This window comes from Rhinoderma darwinii, chromosome 1 (assembly GCF_050947455.1).
Source record: "Rhinoderma darwinii isolate aRhiDar2 chromosome 1, aRhiDar2.hap1, whole genome shotgun sequence".
NCBI classification, from domain to species: domain Eukaryota; kingdom Metazoa; phylum Chordata; class Amphibia; order Anura; family Rhinodermatidae; genus Rhinoderma; species Rhinoderma darwinii.
The window spans coordinates 432,940,759-432,960,497 of record NC_134687.1 but is presented as its reverse complement, the minus strand read 5'-3'; the positions used below and the strand labels follow the sequence as shown (position 1 = coordinate 432,960,497).

The 19,739-nt window shown below is 41.2% G+C and overlaps 1 protein-coding gene across 1 annotated transcript in view; it reads right to left on the bottom strand.

Annotated features, from left to right (window-relative positions):
- The window catches only part of MYO18B (myosin XVIIIB), a 625,429-nt gene that overhangs the window by 512,017 nt on the left and 93,673 nt on the right, over positions 1–19,739 (bottom strand). The window contains exon 13 of the mRNA XM_075825873.1: positions 13,735–13,879. Coding sequence (XP_075681988.1) covers positions 13,735–13,879 — 145 coding nt within the window. The remainder of the gene's footprint in view (positions 1–13,734; positions 13,880–19,739) is intronic.

Here is a 19,739-nt window from a genome sequence, read left to right as displayed (position 1 = left end):
ACAAAATAAAATCAGCACTTTTTTAGCAAATGCGTCAGTTTAGGCTAGTATTTTTCACACACGGTATAGACCACGGACAAAATTCATCTCCTTTCACATTCTTCCACTTCTCCCGTGCATGGGGATATCAAATATGTGTGCCTTATTCACTGTGCGGGCATGTGCCAAGGCTTGGCATAAAAGGAGGCTTTTTGGCCTTTTCGGTCCAGGAATTTTGCATTTGATTTTAGAGCCGCATACTGTTTTCTGGGGGGCGTAATGCTGCTGAAACATTAGAAACACCCCATAAATTACTTCATTCACACAAGTAGACCCCACAAGGTTTCCTTCAAGGGGTTTATCATATTTTTAGACAGTCCAGTTTTCTTCTGAAAGTTTCTTGAATAAGATGGAACAAAATAAAATCAGCGCTTTTTTAGCAAATGCGTCAGTTTAGGCTAGTATTTTTCACACACGGTATGGACCACGGACAAAATTCATCTTTTTTCACTTTCTTCCACTTCTCCCATGCATGGGGATACCAAATATGTGTGCCTTATTCACTGTGCGGGCATGTGCCAGGGCTTGGCATAAAAGGAGGCTTTTTGGTCCAGGAATTCTGCATTTGATTTTATAGCCGCATACTGTTTTCTGGGGGGCGTAATGCTGCTGAAACATTAGAAACACCCCATAAATGACTTCATTCACACAAGTAGACCCCACAAGGTTTCCTTCAAGGGGTTTATCATATTTTTAGACAGTCCAGTTTTCTTCTGAAAGTTTCTTGAATAAGATGGAACAAAATAAAATTAGCTTTTTTTCTAACAAATGCGTCAGTTTATGCTAGCTTTTTCACACACAAAATGGACCACGGACAAAATTCATCGCATTTCACATTCTTCCACTTCTCCTGTGCATGGGGATACCAAATATGTGTGCTTTATTCACGAGCATGTGCCAGGGCTTGGCATAAAAGGAGGCTTTTTGGCCTTTTCGGTCCAGGAATTCTGCACTTGACTTTATAGCCGCATACTGTATTCTGGGGGGCGTAATGCTGCTGAAAGATTAGAATCACCCCATAAATTATTTCATTCACGCAAGTAGACCCCACAAGGTTTTCTTCAAGGGGTTTATCATATTTTTAGACAGTCCAGTTTTCTTCTGAAAGTTTCTTGAATAAGATGGATCAAAATAAAATTAGCAATTTTTTTAGCAAATGCATCAGTTTATACCAGCATTTTTCACACACGGCATAGACCACGGCCAAAATTAATCTCCGTTCACATTCTGCCACTTCTCCCGTGCACGGGGATACCAAATATGTGTGTCTTATTTATCACATAGAGAAGTAGGAGGGCGGACGATAGAAGAAGCTTATTTCACAAATCGCTTTTTTTCAAAGCTGGTTTTACAAAACTCAACAGAGTTTCTATAACACTTGCAAAATATCTGCTCTTGAAGCAGAAATCCCAAAATATTCATCTAGGGGTATAATGGGAATTTATTTTTTGGGGTTTTCTAAAATAAGAAATTGCAGGTTTATGCAAATGGAGCTCTCCAGCAGATGAACTTTAGAGAATATGCAAACATGACATCCACCCCCCACCCACCCATTCCCTCCCTCACCCTTGGAGTAAAATCAGGGTTAAAATAAAAACGTAATGTAGGGCAAATATATTTTCAACGAATTAACTAAAATCTAATAATTCAGAACAGTGTGGTATTTTTTAAAACATGGCTCAATGCACAGGCCTGGTTATGAGGGACAGAAATATCGGGAATCTTTGCGGTGCCCGTCTTTTCTGCAGACGCGGCACTTTTTCTGAGGGTTGCTTCTGGTTGCTGTTGGGGGAATCCGACTGATGAAGTGTCTTTCAGTCAGTCGCGTGACATCCTCAGACTGGGGGCATTCTCGGGTGTCCTGAACATCAAATATGAGGCCTTCAATAATTTTTTCCTGGAAATCCAGGTATGTGTCTCTGCCTCTGTTTTTCTTGTAGAGCACAAATGAGTTGTGGATGGCCACCTGTAACAAATAAATGGCCACTTTTTTGTACCAGGTTTTAGTTTTGCGTTTTACTAAATAGGGCTGTAAAACCTGGTCGCTTAAATCCACCCCCCCATGTACTTGTTATATTCGGACACGCTCACTGGTTTGTGCTTGTCCGATGTTGCCCCTCTTTCCCTCACTGCCACTGTTCCTGCGGTATGAATCGTGCTGAGCACATACACATCTTTGCGATCCCTGAACTTGACCGCCAGCAATTCTTCAGATGCATAAGCACAGGAGTCCCCCTTTACCATGCGCTTCCCCACTAATTGCTGTGGAAAACCAATTCTGTTTTTGCGCATGGTACCACATGCCCCAGTCCTTGCAGCATGCAAATGCCTAAACAGGGGCACACTCGAATAAAAATTATCACAGTACAGGTGGTACCCCTTGTGAAGCAGAGGCTGCATTATCTCCCACATGATCTTACTGCTGGTGGAAAGATCAGGGGGGCATCCAGGAACATTTATTGTGCGGTCCCGCCCTTCATAAATCCTGAAGGCGGTGGTATATCCTGACCCGCTTTCACACAATTTGTAGAGCTTAACGCCATATCTTGCCCTTTTGGAAGGTAGATATTGGCGAAAGCTAAGTCTGCCATGGAAGTTGAGTAGGGATTCGTCCACACTTACATTCTGCTCAGGGGTGTAGAGTTGCAGAAATAAATTATTCAGGGAATTTATTAGCGGTCTTATTTTGAACAACCGATCCCAGTTTGCATCGGTACTTGGGGGGGCCTGTGCGTTGTCATTGAAGTGGAGGAACCTCATTATTGTCTCATAACGAGACCTGGGCATTACTGCAGAATATACTGGGGTGGCTTGGGCGGGTCTTGTTGACCAGTAAGACCTAATGGAGGGCTTTTTGACAATACCCATATTTAGGGTGAGCCCCAAATTTTTTTTTAATTCCTGCAAATTGGTGGGCGTCCAATCTCTGGCATGGGTGGATGAAGGTTTCTGCCTTATATATTGCGTGGCATATAAATTTGTTTCGTGGACAATCTGATTTAGGATGTCGTCCGTTATAAATAAATGGAAGTAATCCATTTGGACAAAATTTGTATTGTCCACGGTTATGCCAGGAGTGGCAGTAAATCCGTGGATTCTAGGCCCAAAAGATGGGGCAGGTGCCCATACAAGAGCCTGGACTGGAGGGACCAGGCTGTCCCGTGCTACAGCGCTACTTGGCCCTGCGCTTTCATGTTCAGCAGTTTCAACTGCATCAGGGACAACGTCCCCTGAAGATGAACCTGAAGTGACGCTGTCATCGTCACTACCTAAAACAGGTTCCATCTCGGACGCCATCTCTGATGTGGTCTCCGACTCAGACCACAGCATGGCGTATGCCTCCTCGGCGCTAAACAACTTCCTCGCCATAACGTAACTAACACTAACTAAACAAATTTTTTTTTATTTTTATAAAACACACAAACTAACTGGTATATATATCTACACTACCGCTAACAAAAAAATAAACCGCTATTGCTATATATATTATATATATGTGGATATATATATAATTATATACTCCCTACCTGCCTATTCTAATAGAATAAAAGAAAGAAAGGTAGATAGATAGAAAAAAAGATAGATGGATAGATAGATTGTATAGATAGATAGAAATCTATCTATACAGAGAATGTTTTATAGTGTAACTGTATTTTTTTGTAACTGTAATCTTCTGGCAGCAATTCTCCCGAGTCTCTTCTTCTCCTCACACTGAAACAATGTTTGAGGAGAAGAAAAGAGGCAGGAGATTTACTACCAGAAAAGTCAAAATAAAACAAATGTGGTCGCTGTGATAGGTTTTCACAGCGACCACATGTTCAGGGACCATCAGATTGGTCCCTGATACTCTGCCCAGTGCCCAGAGCTGTTGGTAACAGCGTGGGCACAGGGCTGTGTGCACGCGATCGCGCGTGCACAGTCTCTGAAGTGCCGCCGTAAATAGTCTATACGGCGGACTTCAGAGACCCTGACCGCTGGCCGTATAAATACGGCCAGCGGTCGGGAACCTGTTAAAAATCAGACGTTTGCAGCTAGAATAGTCATTTAGCACATTAGCAATGTATAGAGTGTATTTATGATTAATTTAATGTTATCGTCATTGAAAAAAACTGTGCTTTTCTTTCAAAAATTAGGAAATTTCTAAGTGACCCTAAACTTTTGAACGGTAGTGTGTATGTATATATATATATATATATATATATATATATATATATATTTATATATATAAATATATATATATATGTAGTGTGCGTGTGTATCTATATTTTGTGGCAATTAGCTATGTAGCGGTAGGCAAAATACAGACAGAGACAGTGACACAGAAGCTCTTTTTCAAACATGTGCTTTGCCTGTCCTTTTTTTTTTTGTGTCAGAATACAAAATAAAACGTACAGCCTTTACATTCAGGCACAAAACATAAAATTTAACTCTGCTCAGTGAGCACTAACTAAACATGCTGTTAGGAAATGTCTGTCTCTTTAACATTGTCATGACTACTAGCCTAGCTTCTGGGTGGGTCTGGTTTAAGTTGCAGAGCTCCAGGCATGTTGGGCCTATTTATCGCATACAAGGGATCATGGATCAGTTTAAATATATATAAAAATGCTTGCCCTATGCCGAAGAAGAAATGCCCTAGAAATGGGTGTTTCAACACAATGACCCAAAACACACCAGTAAGCAAACAACATCTTGGTTACAGACAAACAGGATTGAGGTAATGGAGTGACCACCCCAATCCCCTGACCTCAATCCCATAGACAACTTGTGGGGTTTATGAGGCAAAACCCAAAAAATGCAGAAGAACTGTGGAATGTAGAGGTGGCAGAAGTTGGTCGACTCCATGCAACACAGATGTAAAGCAATTCTCATAAAGAATGGTTAAGCCACTAAATATTAGTTCAGTACAGTGACATCTGAAATATTTTTTCAACTTATAAACATTTTTTTCTTCACCCTGTGTGGAACTCACCAACCATCTCAGCATTTTTAGTTTATTCATTCACTGTGAAGTAAAATTGTTTGTTTGTTGTGGATCCTAAAGGGAGGATACGTATACAGAAAATAATTACACTTTTCTTTTTTACACCCACTACTTGTTTTGGATTTTTCAAAAAGCATTAAAACTGCTTCAATGCTGCACTATGTGAATTTGGCCTAATAGCTTGCCTGTCATAACAACTGTTCGAAATGACTATAGCAATGGAGGAGGCAGAAAAATAAGCAGAAATACAAGAAATCAGTAAATACTTTTCAACTATATATATATATATATATATATATATATATATATATATATATATATATATACAGTGAAGGAAATAAGTATTTGATCCCTTGCTGATTTTGTAAGTTTGCCCACTGTCAAAGACATGAACAGTCTAGAATTTTTAGGCTAGGTTAATTTTACCAGTGAGAGATAGATTATATAAAATTAAAAAAACAGAAAATCACATAGACAAAATTATATATATTTATTTGCAGTGTGCACAGAGAAATAAGTATTTGATCCCTTTGGCAAACAAGACTTAATAATTGGTGGCAAAACCCTTGTTGCCAAGCACAGCAGTCAGACGTTTTTTGTAGTTGATGGAATTTTGGCCCACTCCTCTTTGCAGATCATCTGTAAAGCATTAAGATTTCGAGGCGGTCGCTTGGCAACTCGGATCTTCAGCTCCCTCCATAAGTTTTCGATGGGATTAAGGTCTGGAGACTGGCTAGGCCACTCCATGACCTTAATGTGCTTCTTTTTGAGCCACTCCTTTGTTGCCTTGGCTGTATGTTTCGGGTCATTGTCGTGCTGGAAGACCCAGCCACGAGTCATTTTTAATGTCCTGGTGGAGGGAAGGAGGTTGTCACTCAGGATTTGACGGTACATGGCTCCATCCATTCTCCCATTGATGCGGTGAAGTAGTCCTGTGCCCTTAGCAGAGAAACACCCCCAAAACATAATGTTTCCACCTCCATGCTTGACAGTGGGGACGGTGTTCTTTGGGTCATAGGCAGCATTTCTCTTCCTCCAAACACGGCGAGTTGAGTTAATGCCAAAGAGCTCAATTTTAGTCTCATCTGACCACGGCACCTTCTCCCAATCACTCTCAGAATCATCCAGATGTTCATTTGCACACTTCAGACGGGCCTGTACATATGCCTTCTTGAGCAGTGGGACCTTGTGGGCACTGCAGGATTTAAATCCATTACGGCGTAATGTGTTACCAATGGTTTTCTTGGTGACTGTGGTCCCAGCTGCCTTGAGATCATTAACAAGTTCCCCCCGTGTAGTTTTCGGCTGAGCTCTCACCTTCCTCAGGATCAAGGATACCCCACGAGGTGAGATTTTGCATGGAGCCCCAGATCGATGTCGATTGACAGTCATTTTGTATGTCTTCCATTTTCTTACTATTGCACCAACAGTTGTCTCCTTCTCACCCAGCGTCTTACTTATGGTTTTGTAGCCCATTCCAGCCTTGTGCAGGTCTATGATCTTGTCCCTGACATCCTTAGAAAGCTCTTTGGTCTTGCCCATGTTGTAGAGGTTAGAGTCAGACTGATTAATTGAGTGTGTGGAGGAGTTTTTTTATACAGGTGACCATTTAAGACAGCTGTCTTTAATGCAGGCACCAAGTTGATTTGGAGCGTGTAACTGGTCTGGAGGAGGCTGAACTCTTAATGGTTGGTAGGGGATCAAATACTTATTTCTCTGTGCACAATGCAAATAAATATATATAATTTTGACTATGTGATTTTCTGTTTGTTTTTTTTTATATAATCTATCTTTCACTGGTAAAATTAACCTAGCCTAAAAATTCTAGACTTTTCATGACTTTGACAGTGGGCAAACTTACAAAATCAGCAAGGGATCAAATACTTATTTCCTTCACTGTATATATATATATATATATATATATATATATATATATACATACATATATATATACATACATACACACTCCTCAACATTGAAATTGCAACACCAAGAAGGGTAAGGCTGGGTTCAAACGACCTATTTTCAGACGTAAACGAGGCCTATTATGCCTCGCTTTACATCTGAAAATACGGCTCCAATATGTCGGCAAACATCTGCCCATTCATTTGAATGGGTTTGCCGACGTACTGTGCCGACGACCTGTCATTTACGCGTCGTCGTTTGACAGCTGTCAAACGATGACGCGTAAAATGACTGCCTCGTCAAAGAAGTGCAGGACACTTCTTTGAAACGTAATTTGAGCCGTTTTTCATTGAATTCAATGAAGAACAGCTCAAGATTACGGGCGTCAATGACGCCTCGCAAAATGCGAGGAGGAGCATTTACGTCTGAAACGACGGAGCTGTTTTCTCCTGAAAACAGTCTGTAATTTCAGACGTAAAAGCCAGTTATCGTGTGCACATACCCTAAGCCGTAAGGTTATGCAAATCGGGGAAGTAGCAGGTGACGCTACGATCTGCAAATGATCACATTTTCAAGCACCGAGCTCCAATCTGTAGCATGTGAGAAGGTCATAAACACCAGATTGAAAGCAAAGTTTTTTAGACCTTGGTTTATCACTCCGGCAGTTTGCTACGCGCCTAGGCCAAGATGTCAGCAATGTTCAATGCTGAATCTCCCAGAGGTTGGGACAACAAACAGGAATGAACGCAAGAGGTGCGCGGAGGTGCACCTCTGCATGGACGGATCGTCTGATTGAAAGAATGGCGCATAGTGATTCATTCTGTACTACAAGCGAAATTGGACATCACATTCCAAGCCTAGGGCGGCAACCAGTGTCGACACAAACCATCCGGAGGCGTTCGCTCAACATTGGGCTATGAGCCCGACGTCCAGCTACAGGTGTTTCATTAACCATACGCCACTGCTCTCAAAGATAATCATCGTGCACAGTAAGATGGCAACGAAGACTGGAATAGAGGTCTATCCTTTTCAGCGATGAGTCCCGCTTTTGTCTCGGACGCAATGATAGCCGAAAATTAGTCTGGAGACCACGAGGACAACACCATGAATAGGCCTTTACAAGGGAACGTCACACCAGTCCTACTCCCGGGAATATGGTGTGGTGTGGCATAATGTACGGTAGCCGGACCCCTCTAGTCTTCATTTCAGGTACACTAACAGCTCGGCATTGCATTGATTTGGTCGTGGAACCAGTGATCATTTTTCCAAAGTTTCCCAGAAGCCCTTTTTTTAACAGGACAACGCCAGGCCGCTTGTTGCTTGTGCTTTGTTAGCAGCCTGCGTGGCCTAAACGTGCTAGCATGGCCTGTAGCGTCTCCGGACTCGTCTCTCATCGAGCACATCTGGGAAATCAGTTGGAAAGAGACAATCTTGATGATTTGCGTGCCCAAGTCCATTCAGCTTGGCATAACATTACTTAGACAACCATTAAGGCCCCGAATTCACATGGGTTACACCCTGGAGTTCTTAAAGAGCTTAGTTCAGTTATTTCTGTCCCCCTCTTTATAATATTTAGAGATTCTCTAGTGACTGGTATAGTGCCAAGGGACTGGCGCAGGGCAAATGTGGTGCCGATTTTCAAAAAGGGCTCTAGGTCTTGCCCGGGTAATTATAGACCAGTAAGCTTAACATCCATCCATGGGGAAAATGTTTGAGGGGCTACTGAGGAACTGTATACAGGAGTATGTGACAAAAAATAGTATTATAAGTGACAGCCAGCACGGTTTTACTAAGGACAGAAGCTGTCAAACCAACCTGATTTGTTTTTATGAAGAGGTAAGCAGAAGCCTAGACAGAGGGGCCGCTGTGGATATAGTGTTTTTGGACTTTGCAAAGGCATTTGACACTGTCCCTCATAGACGTCTAATGGGTAAATTAAGGACTATAGGTTTAGAAAGTATAGTTTGTAATTGGATTGAGAATTGGCTCAAGGACCATATCCAGAGAGTTGTGGTCAATGATTCCTACTCTGAATGGTCCCCGGTTATAAGGGTTCTGTGCTGGGACCACTATTATTCAACTTATTTATTAATGATATAGAGGATGGGATTACTATCACTATTTCTATTTTTGCGGATGACACCAAGCTATTTAGTAAAGATCAGTCTATGGAAGATGTTCGTAAATAACAGCATGCAATGTCAATCAGCTGCTTCATAGGCCAGCAAGATATTGTCGTGTATTAAAAGAGGCATGGACTCGCAAGACAGGGATATAATATTACCACTTTACAATATATTAATGACACATACAAAAAATATGGTGAAATCCTGTTCCATGTAAAACTCCCTCAAAAAAACAATGGGGCACTCCCTCCATCTGGAGAAAAAAAGGTTCAACCTGCGGAGGCGACAAGCCTTCTTTACTGTGAGAACAGTGAATCTATGGAATAGCCTACCACAGGAGCTGGTCACAGCAGGGACAGAAGATGGCTTTAAAAAAGGCTTAGATACTTTCCTAGAAAAAAAATATTAGCTCCTATGTATAGACATTTTTCCCTTCCCTTTTCCCATCCCTTGGTTGAACTTGATGGACATGTATCTTTTTTTAACCTTACTATGTAATTAATAACCTCATTGATAGCCTGCCAAGTCGTGTAAGTGCGTGTATTTCTGTGCGTGGCGCTCATACTCAATACTGAATAAATCTAGATGTTTGGAATATTTTGTTTCTATTATTTTTAGCATTTCCATTTAATTAACATGTCTATCGGTCCTATGATTTCCACAATTCCAAAACGTTTCCTTCTTGATGTTGCAATTTCAATATTAAGGAGTATATATGTGTTAGGCCTGTAGACCTGTATGGAAAGTGATATAGAATTGAGCTCTGTACAGTATATTTCATATTTAACAATATTCTAGAATAAATGTCAACCTGCTGGTTAAAATGAACAGCTAAAGCGTCAGGTCTATTTCATACTGAGTATATTTAATCTACAATTAGACACAGAACTAGCAAACCTAGAGCGTAGAAATTAATTAATTCAGTTCATTCCATCCACAAAGCAAAGGTAAGCAACTCACTGTGACAAGTCCCTATTGTTATTTTAATCACATCAGAACGAGATGATGATTTTGTAGTCATGTATACATTGTCATATTCTATAATGAACAGGCAGTTACAACCATAGTGTATGTTAATCGGTGGATTACTGCTGCAGATCACAATTTTCAACAATAAAGGGGAAAGTGGATGTCATATACAATTATATTTTGATTAATTTCATCTTAAGTCATAAATAGCAGTTTCACCAACCCCATTCAGATGCAAACATGCTATTTTCTTAGTCTGCTGAGTGCTTATTAATGTAAAATAGGAGTTGAAGGGGGCATATTTGTTAGTGAACATTTTGAGATTTCTTATGTTCCTTCCAAGTTTAAGTTACATTTTACAGTTCTAAGAAATGTAGAATAAACCTTCTCATAATATTCGGCACATGCTACATTTAAGCTGTAGATTACTGCATTTCTCTGAGAACAATTATCCCGTAGATTTACTAATGTGAATCATTAATAAGTTTGGACCTTTGGCTCTGGGTATAATAACTTTTAATAAATAGAAAACAAATACAATGTATATTGATGATGATGTGACTGAATGAGAGACTCTAGTATCCTGAAGGTTTAGTTACCCGCAAATGATCTGTGCAAGTAGGCTATTTTCCACGATAGTGTTGAGTTTATGCAAACAGCACATTCCATTGCCGAGATGATAGATTAGATAGATAGACAGATAAATAGATGGATAGATAGAGTTATTTGTTTATGTGCTTAGTACAGTGAAACGTTTTTGAGCCAACCCCCCAAAATTGCACAGAAAAATGTTTTTTTTTATGGATTGGTCCTCTCAAAGAAAAAGTTACACAGAATGAAGGTTAAAGTGTTTCATGTAGTCAGCAAACTAGTACAGCACCCAAATAAACAGAACTAATGATGAAAGTCCCCAGCATGGCTTCCCTCTCATTGATAGTCCCCAGCATGACTCTCCTCTAACCTCTCACCATGGATTCCCTCATTCCTAGACCCCATCCAGACTCCACTCTCCATATCCCCATCACTGCTGAACTTTAATCCTCATACACTGCCATTGCATGGGACCTTCAGTGCAGTATTACGTGGGCTGTACCCTTCCAATCTCTCGCAGCCTTCTTCCTCCTTCCTCCTTTTCTATGACGCAACATGGTGCTGGAAACTCCTCCTCCTACTCTCCTATCCTGGCAGCTACTCTCCCCTGATCTGCTAAGCAAGTCTCCTCCTCCTGCTCGCTGCAGTCCGAGATGTGGTGCGGATCAATGTCCAGATGATTAAGTGGTGCACATAAATCCTGCTTGTGTTCCTTTCAAAGGGGTTTCCTTTGAAATATTTGTTTAAAAAAAGTGGTCTTTGGTTGGTATAGGGGGTGATCTGCTTTTAGAGGAGCAGCTTCCATATACTAAAATGGCATGGAAAATCTGTCACAGAAAAATACGGTCGGGATGGGGGGGTCTTCTCAAAGGGGAGGTCATCATAGGAGATTTCACGGTTTTTATTTTATCTATGTGCTTATTATATATGACAGATTCAGAGCTACTGTCATCTGGGTAATTTAAAGTGCTGTGGTGATAAACGTTTAGTTCTGAAATATTAAGATCTAGAATAAAATCATTAAAGAGTAACTTTCAAAAAGTTGCGGCACACTCACAGTGGATGTGTGACTCACATTCACCACAATGTCTGCTAGAATGCATTACTACAATACATGCCACCATTTTCCACCCCAGAGCAGGAGAGACAGAAAGATTCCTATCGCTTCTCAGCACTGGAGTTTGGACATCCTGGTAAGTACAGTATTCACTTGTTTTTATGGTATAAATTGGGAGTGGGCGTGGGAAGGACCATGACTCTTCTTGTCAAAGTTCTTTAATTGTCTGAAAGAAAGAAACACCTAACCAGATCTTTAGGCTCGTAGTGCGTATGTGATTTCAAGTCATGACCAGAGTAGTGTTTAGATCCTGTCATGCAGTGAGTGAGTGAGTGAGTGAGTGAGTGAGTGAGTGAGTGAGTGAGTGAGTGTAGCACTTATTACTTATTTCAATTAAATCTGGACTAATGATCAGCTGATCACAGTGGGTCGGAATCCTGAAAGCCCCAGCCGTTAGTTGATATTACCAGGAAAGGTATTACATGCTGGCTATTCAATCGAAACCAGGACAGACCAGGTCTGCAAGAGCGAGGGAAGCTCTATGTAAGTTGTCCTGTTACTATTGGAGGGGTGTCCCGATTGCGGGACTCCCCTCTAGGATGTCCATATGCCCTAGTAGTCCACATAGAAAGGGTGTGTTGTAATGAGACAACCCCTTTAATATAAATAACAAGGCTCCTACACTAAAGCAGTGTTTCCCAACCAGGGTAGCACAAAATCCTGTGTACCTTGAAACACAGTTAGATGTTTAATTACATCTTGTTAAAAGATATTTGGTATGGGCAGACAACGTGATGAAATCTCAGCAAGAACATAGCACTGGACGTGAACTATTAAATGCCCCATACAATGTTTACTATATGGAAGAGGTTCACCAAAATGGAAAAGAATTGTCAGAGGTAAAATGTTGTCATCACCATAGGTGTTACAGTAAATATCTAAACGATTTCCATCTATTTTATTGGAATATGAAGAAAATATACAATGTAATCCCCTTTTATAGTTTTGTAAAACACTGCACTTATCCTAAACAACTATTTCTATATCTCAGCTACTAAAGCCAATACTATAGTTCCATTCACATCCAGCACAACCAAACATTGCACAAGTAAGGATCTTTAACTAGCAATACCAAACCATGAGGTCAAAAATCTGTTGAATATGTTTGTCAGCTTTAAGGGATTTCAGCGAGATCCCTAGGAAATGAACTGAATAGAGGAAATGGCATAAAATAACAAAAGAACCTATAGACACACCTGATAAACCCGCTGCTGCTCAAGCGCCACCTCTCCAGTGGTCCCTGCCGCTCTTTTGTATACCTTGTTTCAATGATGACGTGCCCATATACCCACATCTTCACTGCAGCCACTCACTGGTCTCAGCACGAGGTAAGTATGGGGTCTTTTGTTATTTTATGTCATCTCCTCTATTCAGTCCATTTTTTGAGAATCTCGGAAAACCCTGTTAACTTGTGTGCAACTAATGTTGCACAGTGGGTCATAGAGGGCAGAGACTGAAATACAGACTAACAGTTCAAGTCTTTCTGCTTCTTATCATGATACAATGACTGTACTTTGGACCTCACGTATCAGAAAAGTGGCCCTGTTTCATATTTCTATTGCAATGAATGAAATGAAATCTGTAATAAAAAGCTGGACCTGCTGAGTTGGTTGCTTTGTTTACAAGATCACTCGTCCTCTCAGACAGTTTTGATATATCAGGTCCTTTGTGTTTGTAATAATCTCTTGCAAGATGGCGTGTAGTGTAGCAGTCCAACACACAATAATATTTATATCCGAAGAAAATCACTAACACACAGGAAATTTTGCGCACAAAAGCATGCGATGACAACAATGATGATGGTGATGGTTATGATGATGGTGGTTATGATGATGGTGGTGGTTATGATGATGATGGTGGAATGAAATCACCTGGTAGAATATAGTTCAACTAGAAAAAAAACGTGTGCGCATAACAAGAACATGTCAGTTCATACAATGCCTTTTTTTTTGCACGCGTTGAACTGGCAAGAAAATAGAATTGAGGCTATAAGTTTTGTGCCTTACCTTTACATGCACCTGCTGCTCCGAGGTGACAGATACCAGCTAGAACATGCCAAATGGCTTTTTGTTCATTCACCGTGAATCCCAAAACCTCCATTGCAGATTGAAGCTGTTCAAATGCTGCAGATGCCTTCTGCTTCTCTTCTGGCTATAAAAGAAAAGGGCATAAAAAGAAATTATAAAGTAAACTATATCTAAATGTGTGTATATATACATCTGTACAGATGTATATAGATATATACAGTCGTGGACAAAATTGGTTATCCTTCCGTTAAAGAAAGTAAAATCCACAATGGCCACTGAAATAACTTGAAACTGATATAAGTAACAACACATTTTAATTTACTGAAAAGCAACTAATGTAAATCAGACACTGCTTTATGTATTATTACTTTTGTCAGTTTCGAGTTATTTCAGTGACCATTGTGGGTTTTCCTTTCTTTAAAGGAAGGGTACCAACAATTTTGTCCACGACTGTATATATGTATTTATATTTGTGTGTATGTATATATATATATATATATATATATATATATATATATATCTTGTAGCAGGTTAAGGGGGTTAACTAAGAGAAAAGCTGCTGGGAGAGTGTGTCCAGTGAGAAGGGGAAGCAGGAAGGTGAAGACTGGTTTGCTGCTGAACAGATCTGACATTTACAGAGGGGTGAGAGCTAACCCCTGCAAAGGGCTCTATTGTGTGAGTTATACCTGGAATTTTGTTACGTGAAACGTTTCTTGTGTGTGTGTGTGTGTGTGTGTGTGTGTGTGTGTGTGTGTGTGTGTGTCTATATATTTGTCTGCATGTTTATATATGTCTCTTATTAAGTGTGTTCATTTTATTTGTTCTGCTTTAATACTGAAGATATCTGTGCTGCCCCTATATACTATGATGCCCCTTATATACTATGCTGCCAGTTATGTACTATGCTGCCTCATGTATACTATGCTGCCCCTTATATACTATGCGGCCCCTTATATACTATGTTGCCCCTTATATACTATGCTGCCCCTATATACTATGCTATCCCTTACAGGGGCGTAGCTAAAGGCTCATGGGCCCAGGTGCAAACTTTGAGTATGGGCCCCCCTACGCATCTTCTCTCTAACTTTCAGCTGCATTACTGGGTCTCTAAAGTAACCCCTCAAAACAAAAATATATACATCAGAGACGAATAAAACAACTTTTATAACACGGCAGGCTTAAAGCGGCGCAGTTCCATGTATGATAGTATACCTAAATAATGAAGTCACCAAATAAAGGTCATATACCAGCTCTACACAGTGAAAAATTAATACACTACAGTTGTATCCCGATTTCCCTTTTCTACTCTATCCAGGCCAGACCGGCATGACTTCTTCCAGCCACAACTTGTCTCTTCACACAAACTACAAATTATGCTGTTAGCCCCAATAGCCCTCTTAGTGCCCTCTCCACCTTAATAGTGGCCCCATTTGTGCCCCAAACTGTACTAGTGCCCCCTTTTGTTCCCTACAAAGTAATAGTGCCCCCACCACAAAATCAGAATGCCTTTTTTGTGCCCCACAGTAATACCCTCCTTTGTGCCTTATACAGCCACAATACCAACTTTTTTGCCCCCCACAGTATATTTGATCATTCTCTTATTGCTGGCGGCGATCGAGAGACCAGGGGTCCCAAACCCTCTGAGCCTCCTCACTGCACCCCTGCAGTAAAGAGGAGCTTGAATGGAGCGGCTGTTGAGCATACGCCCGCCGCACCATTCACGGTCTATGACAATGACGTAAATAGACTTTGAATGGAGCAATGTAGAGTGCATGCACGATCACTGCTCCATTCAATGTCCTGCTTACAGTGAGGAGGAATGGGGGGGTTTGGAACCCCAGTTCTCATGATTGGTGGGTGTCCCAGCGAAAACAAAATGATCACTAAGGATAGGTGATAATTTATGATTCTGGCAAAAAAAACAACTTTATAAACCTTTAGGAGCAGCCTCTTTATTTTCTATAGTTTCCAATGGACACTGGCATAGCAGAGCTGTGTGCTTCACATTACAGCACAGCTCCAGACCTCCAGTAATGTGCAATCATTCATGACCCACAGTAACCTCTAGCCCCCTTATCAGTGTCTTCCCGATAACTGGAGGCTGAGCTGTCCTGTGATGAATTATGACCCTCAGTAACCTCTTATCAGTGTCCTGTCTGCGCTGCTCTCACTGCTGAATCCTCCCGTTCTGTCCTCTATTTGCAGGATGGAAAGAACAGAGAGAGAGACAGCAAAGATCAAACAGTATAGGGAAAAACCACTAAAGAGAGACAATGTAATTACAAGTGATGCCTGTCCAGAACTCACATGGATGCGGGGAAACGAGCAGGGATGAGACATGAGCTTTTTCCTTACTCAGCGTGCGGCAGTGTGTGTATCTAGGCTCCTCCTCCCCTGTCTCCTCCAATCCAGTGCCTCAGAGCACAAGAAGGGAGGGGGAGTACACACGCTGATACACACAAGCTACTGCTCATGCGCTGTGTAAAGATCGATTTTATCTAAGAAGCAATGATACGGACACTAAGTGTGGCGAGGGGGGCCCGTGGGCCCCTCAGGCTTAGGGGCCCGGTCGCAACTGCGACCGCTGCGACCCCTATAGCTACGCCACTGATCCCTTATATATATTATACTGTCCCTATATATCATGCTGACCCTTATATACTATTCTGCCCTTATGTACTATGCTGCAACTTATATACTATGCTGCCCCCTAGATGCTATGCTGCCCACTATATACTATGGTACCCCTTATATACTATGCTGACCCTTATATACTATGCTGCCCCTTCTATGCTATGCTGCCCCTTATACACTATGCTGCCCCAAGATGCTATGCTGCCCCTGTATACTATGGTACCCCTTATATACTATGCTGACCCTTATATGCTATGCTGACCCTTATATGCTATGCTGCCCTCTATATGCTATGCTGCCCTCTATATACTATGCTGCCCCTATCTTATATTGCCCCTATATATTCTGCTGCTCCTATATACTATGTTGTCCCTTATACTATGCTGCCCCTATATACTATGCCGCCTCTTATATACTATGCCTCCACTTATATACTATGCTGCCCCTTATATAGTATGCTGCCTCTTATATACTATGCTGCCACCTGTATACTATGCTACCCCTTATATACTATGATGCCCCTATATACTATGTTGCCCCTTATATACTATGCTGACCCTTAAGGGAAACACCACATTTTCATATATGGTCATCCATAAAACTTTAACCAATTCATGGCAATTAATTCATGGAAATAATCTTTTTAAAGTGAATCTCCAGTTTGGAGGTACACTGCAAAGAGATAAAAAATAAATAAATATATGTATGAAAAAAGTCCTAATGTTGGACTGAAACGTCGCACCGCTGTATGTTGGCTTGAATAAATCACAGTTTTTTTCATTCATTCTGTTGGAGTGCTGCAAGATTTATTTCTCCTGAATATATATATATATATATATATATATATATATATATATATATATATATATATATGCCTCTGTGTGTGTGCCTGTGTGGGTAAAGTTATCAGAGTGTGTTATCTGTGGTGTTACATAGGACTGCAGGTGACATCTGCTGCATTATCTGTACTCAGAGAGTTATCACTGTGTGTCATCTGTGTTATATAGGACTGCAGGTAACATCCACTACATTATCGGTATTCAGAGAGTTATCACTGTGTGTTATCTGTGGTGTTACCGAGGACTGCAGGTGACATCTACTACATTATCTGTACTCCGAGAGATATCACTGCTATCTGTGGGGTTACATAGGACTGCAGGTGAAATCGACTACATTATCCGCACTGTATATATATATGTGCCTGTGTGGGTATATATGGGTCTGTATGTGAATGTGTGTTTGTGCATGTATATATGTGCCTTTTATGTATTTGTATATGTTCCTGTTTGTCTAAATATCTGCCTTTATGTATGTACAGTAGATATGTTCCAGTATGTGCTTGTCTATATATGTGGTTCATTTTTGTTTTTTGGAGGGCAGCAATAGAGAGTCCCGCACTGGGCGCCATCCATCCTAAGGCCAGCCCTGGATCCAATAAGAAAACTGATTATGACAGAACTGATGAAGATTGAGGCTTTAGGCTCTGTGAACACTGGCCCCGTGGCTTCTGTCCAGTGGCGTAGCTATAGGGGTCACAGCAGCAGAAGTTGTGCATGGTCCTGATGTTGGCCAGCATCAGAATGTTGTGTGTGGTGGTGCATACAAGGTCCTAACACTAAGCAGCTCTGTTTCATCTGTATATTGTTCAAAGGGATAATACTGCATAGTATATACAGTATATTCTTCAGTGCTAGAGCTGTGTTGTACTTCTCGGAACAGTGGGCGGCCAGGAGCACCGCTGTGCAGGAGACAACAATGAAGGAACCGCAGCACGCTTCAGCCCCTTCATTCTCAGGATGGGTGGGGGTCCCAGAAGTCAGACTTCCACCAATTAAAAATGGGTGGTATGTCCTAGAGATATGCTGTCACTTTATGAGATGACAATAGCCCATTAAATTGATCATATTTAAGGTACATTTATGCAAAATGAGTATATAAAATGTAAACACTATAATTTTTCTCTAATGAAAGTTCTGATTAGTAGCCCAGAGGGTCAGTTTATTCAGTGTTTAAAGGATTCTATAAAATATAGTGTGTTCACTTTCTAGTCCATAAACCCCATCTCTCTCTGTTGTATGTAGCATTGTAAACCAGGATGCTGTGTTTACGGCTCTGCCAAATTTGGTTTATGTTTAACATTTCTGTGTACGACAGATTACAAAGTAAATAATGCATGCATGAGCAGCTTCTACTCAATACAACATTACCTGTGCTTTATTAAAGGAAAACCATTCACATTTTACTGACCCTTTACTGCTCAGCAGCACTATAATTATGGTAAGGTAAAACACATTAAAATGTCCTATTTGTATCTGATGTATTGTAGTAAAAGTAGTTATTAACGCTATATCTGTTATATACACTCCTCAACATTGAAATTGCAACACCAAGAAGGGCAAGCCGTAAGGTTATGCAAATCGAGGAAGTAGCAGGTGTCGCCAAGATCTGCAAATGGTCAAATTTTCAAGCACCTAGCTCCAATCTGTGGCATGTGGAAGGGGCATAAAACCCAAATTGAAAGCAAAGTTTTTTAACCACATGTAACCTCAAAAATCAGATCAAGTGGTGTGGGATGATTGTGCGATGCCTCCTGTTCGTCAATGAGCCAGTTATTGCCACTTGTCGCAAACTGAGAGGGACAGAATTCTTCAACTGAGAGACCTAGGTTTATCACTCCAGCAGATTGCTACGCGCCTAGGCTGAGATGTCAGCACTGTTTAACGTTGCGTGTCCCGGAGGTTGGGAGAACAACAACGATTGGGAATGACAGCAAGGGGTGAGTGGAGGCAAACCTCTGCACGAACGGATCGTCTGATTGGAAGAGTGGCGTGTAGTGATCCATTCTGGTCTGCAAGTGAAATTGGACATCACATCCCGAGCCTAAGGAGGCAACGAGTGTCGACACAAACCATCAGGAGGCGTTCGCACGACATTGGGCTATGAGCAAGATGTCCAGCTCTAAGTGTTCCATTGACCACACACCACATCTCTCAAAGGCTATCATGGTGCACAGCAAGATGACAATGGAGGCTGGAATGGAGGTCTATCCTTTTCAGCGATGTGCCGCTTTTGTCGCGGACGCAATGATAGCCAGAGATTGGTCTGGAGACCATGTGGGCTACGCCATGAATAGGCCTTCACAAGCGAACCTCATACCGGTCATACTGCCAGGATTATGGTGTGGGGTGGCATAATGTACAACAGCCGGACCCGTCTAGTCTTCATTTCATGTACACTAACAGCTAGGCATTACATTGATTTGGTCGTGAAACCAGTAATACGGCGATTTCTCCAAAGTGTCCTAGAAGCAGTTTTTCAACAGGACAATGCCAAGCTATATGTTGCTCGTG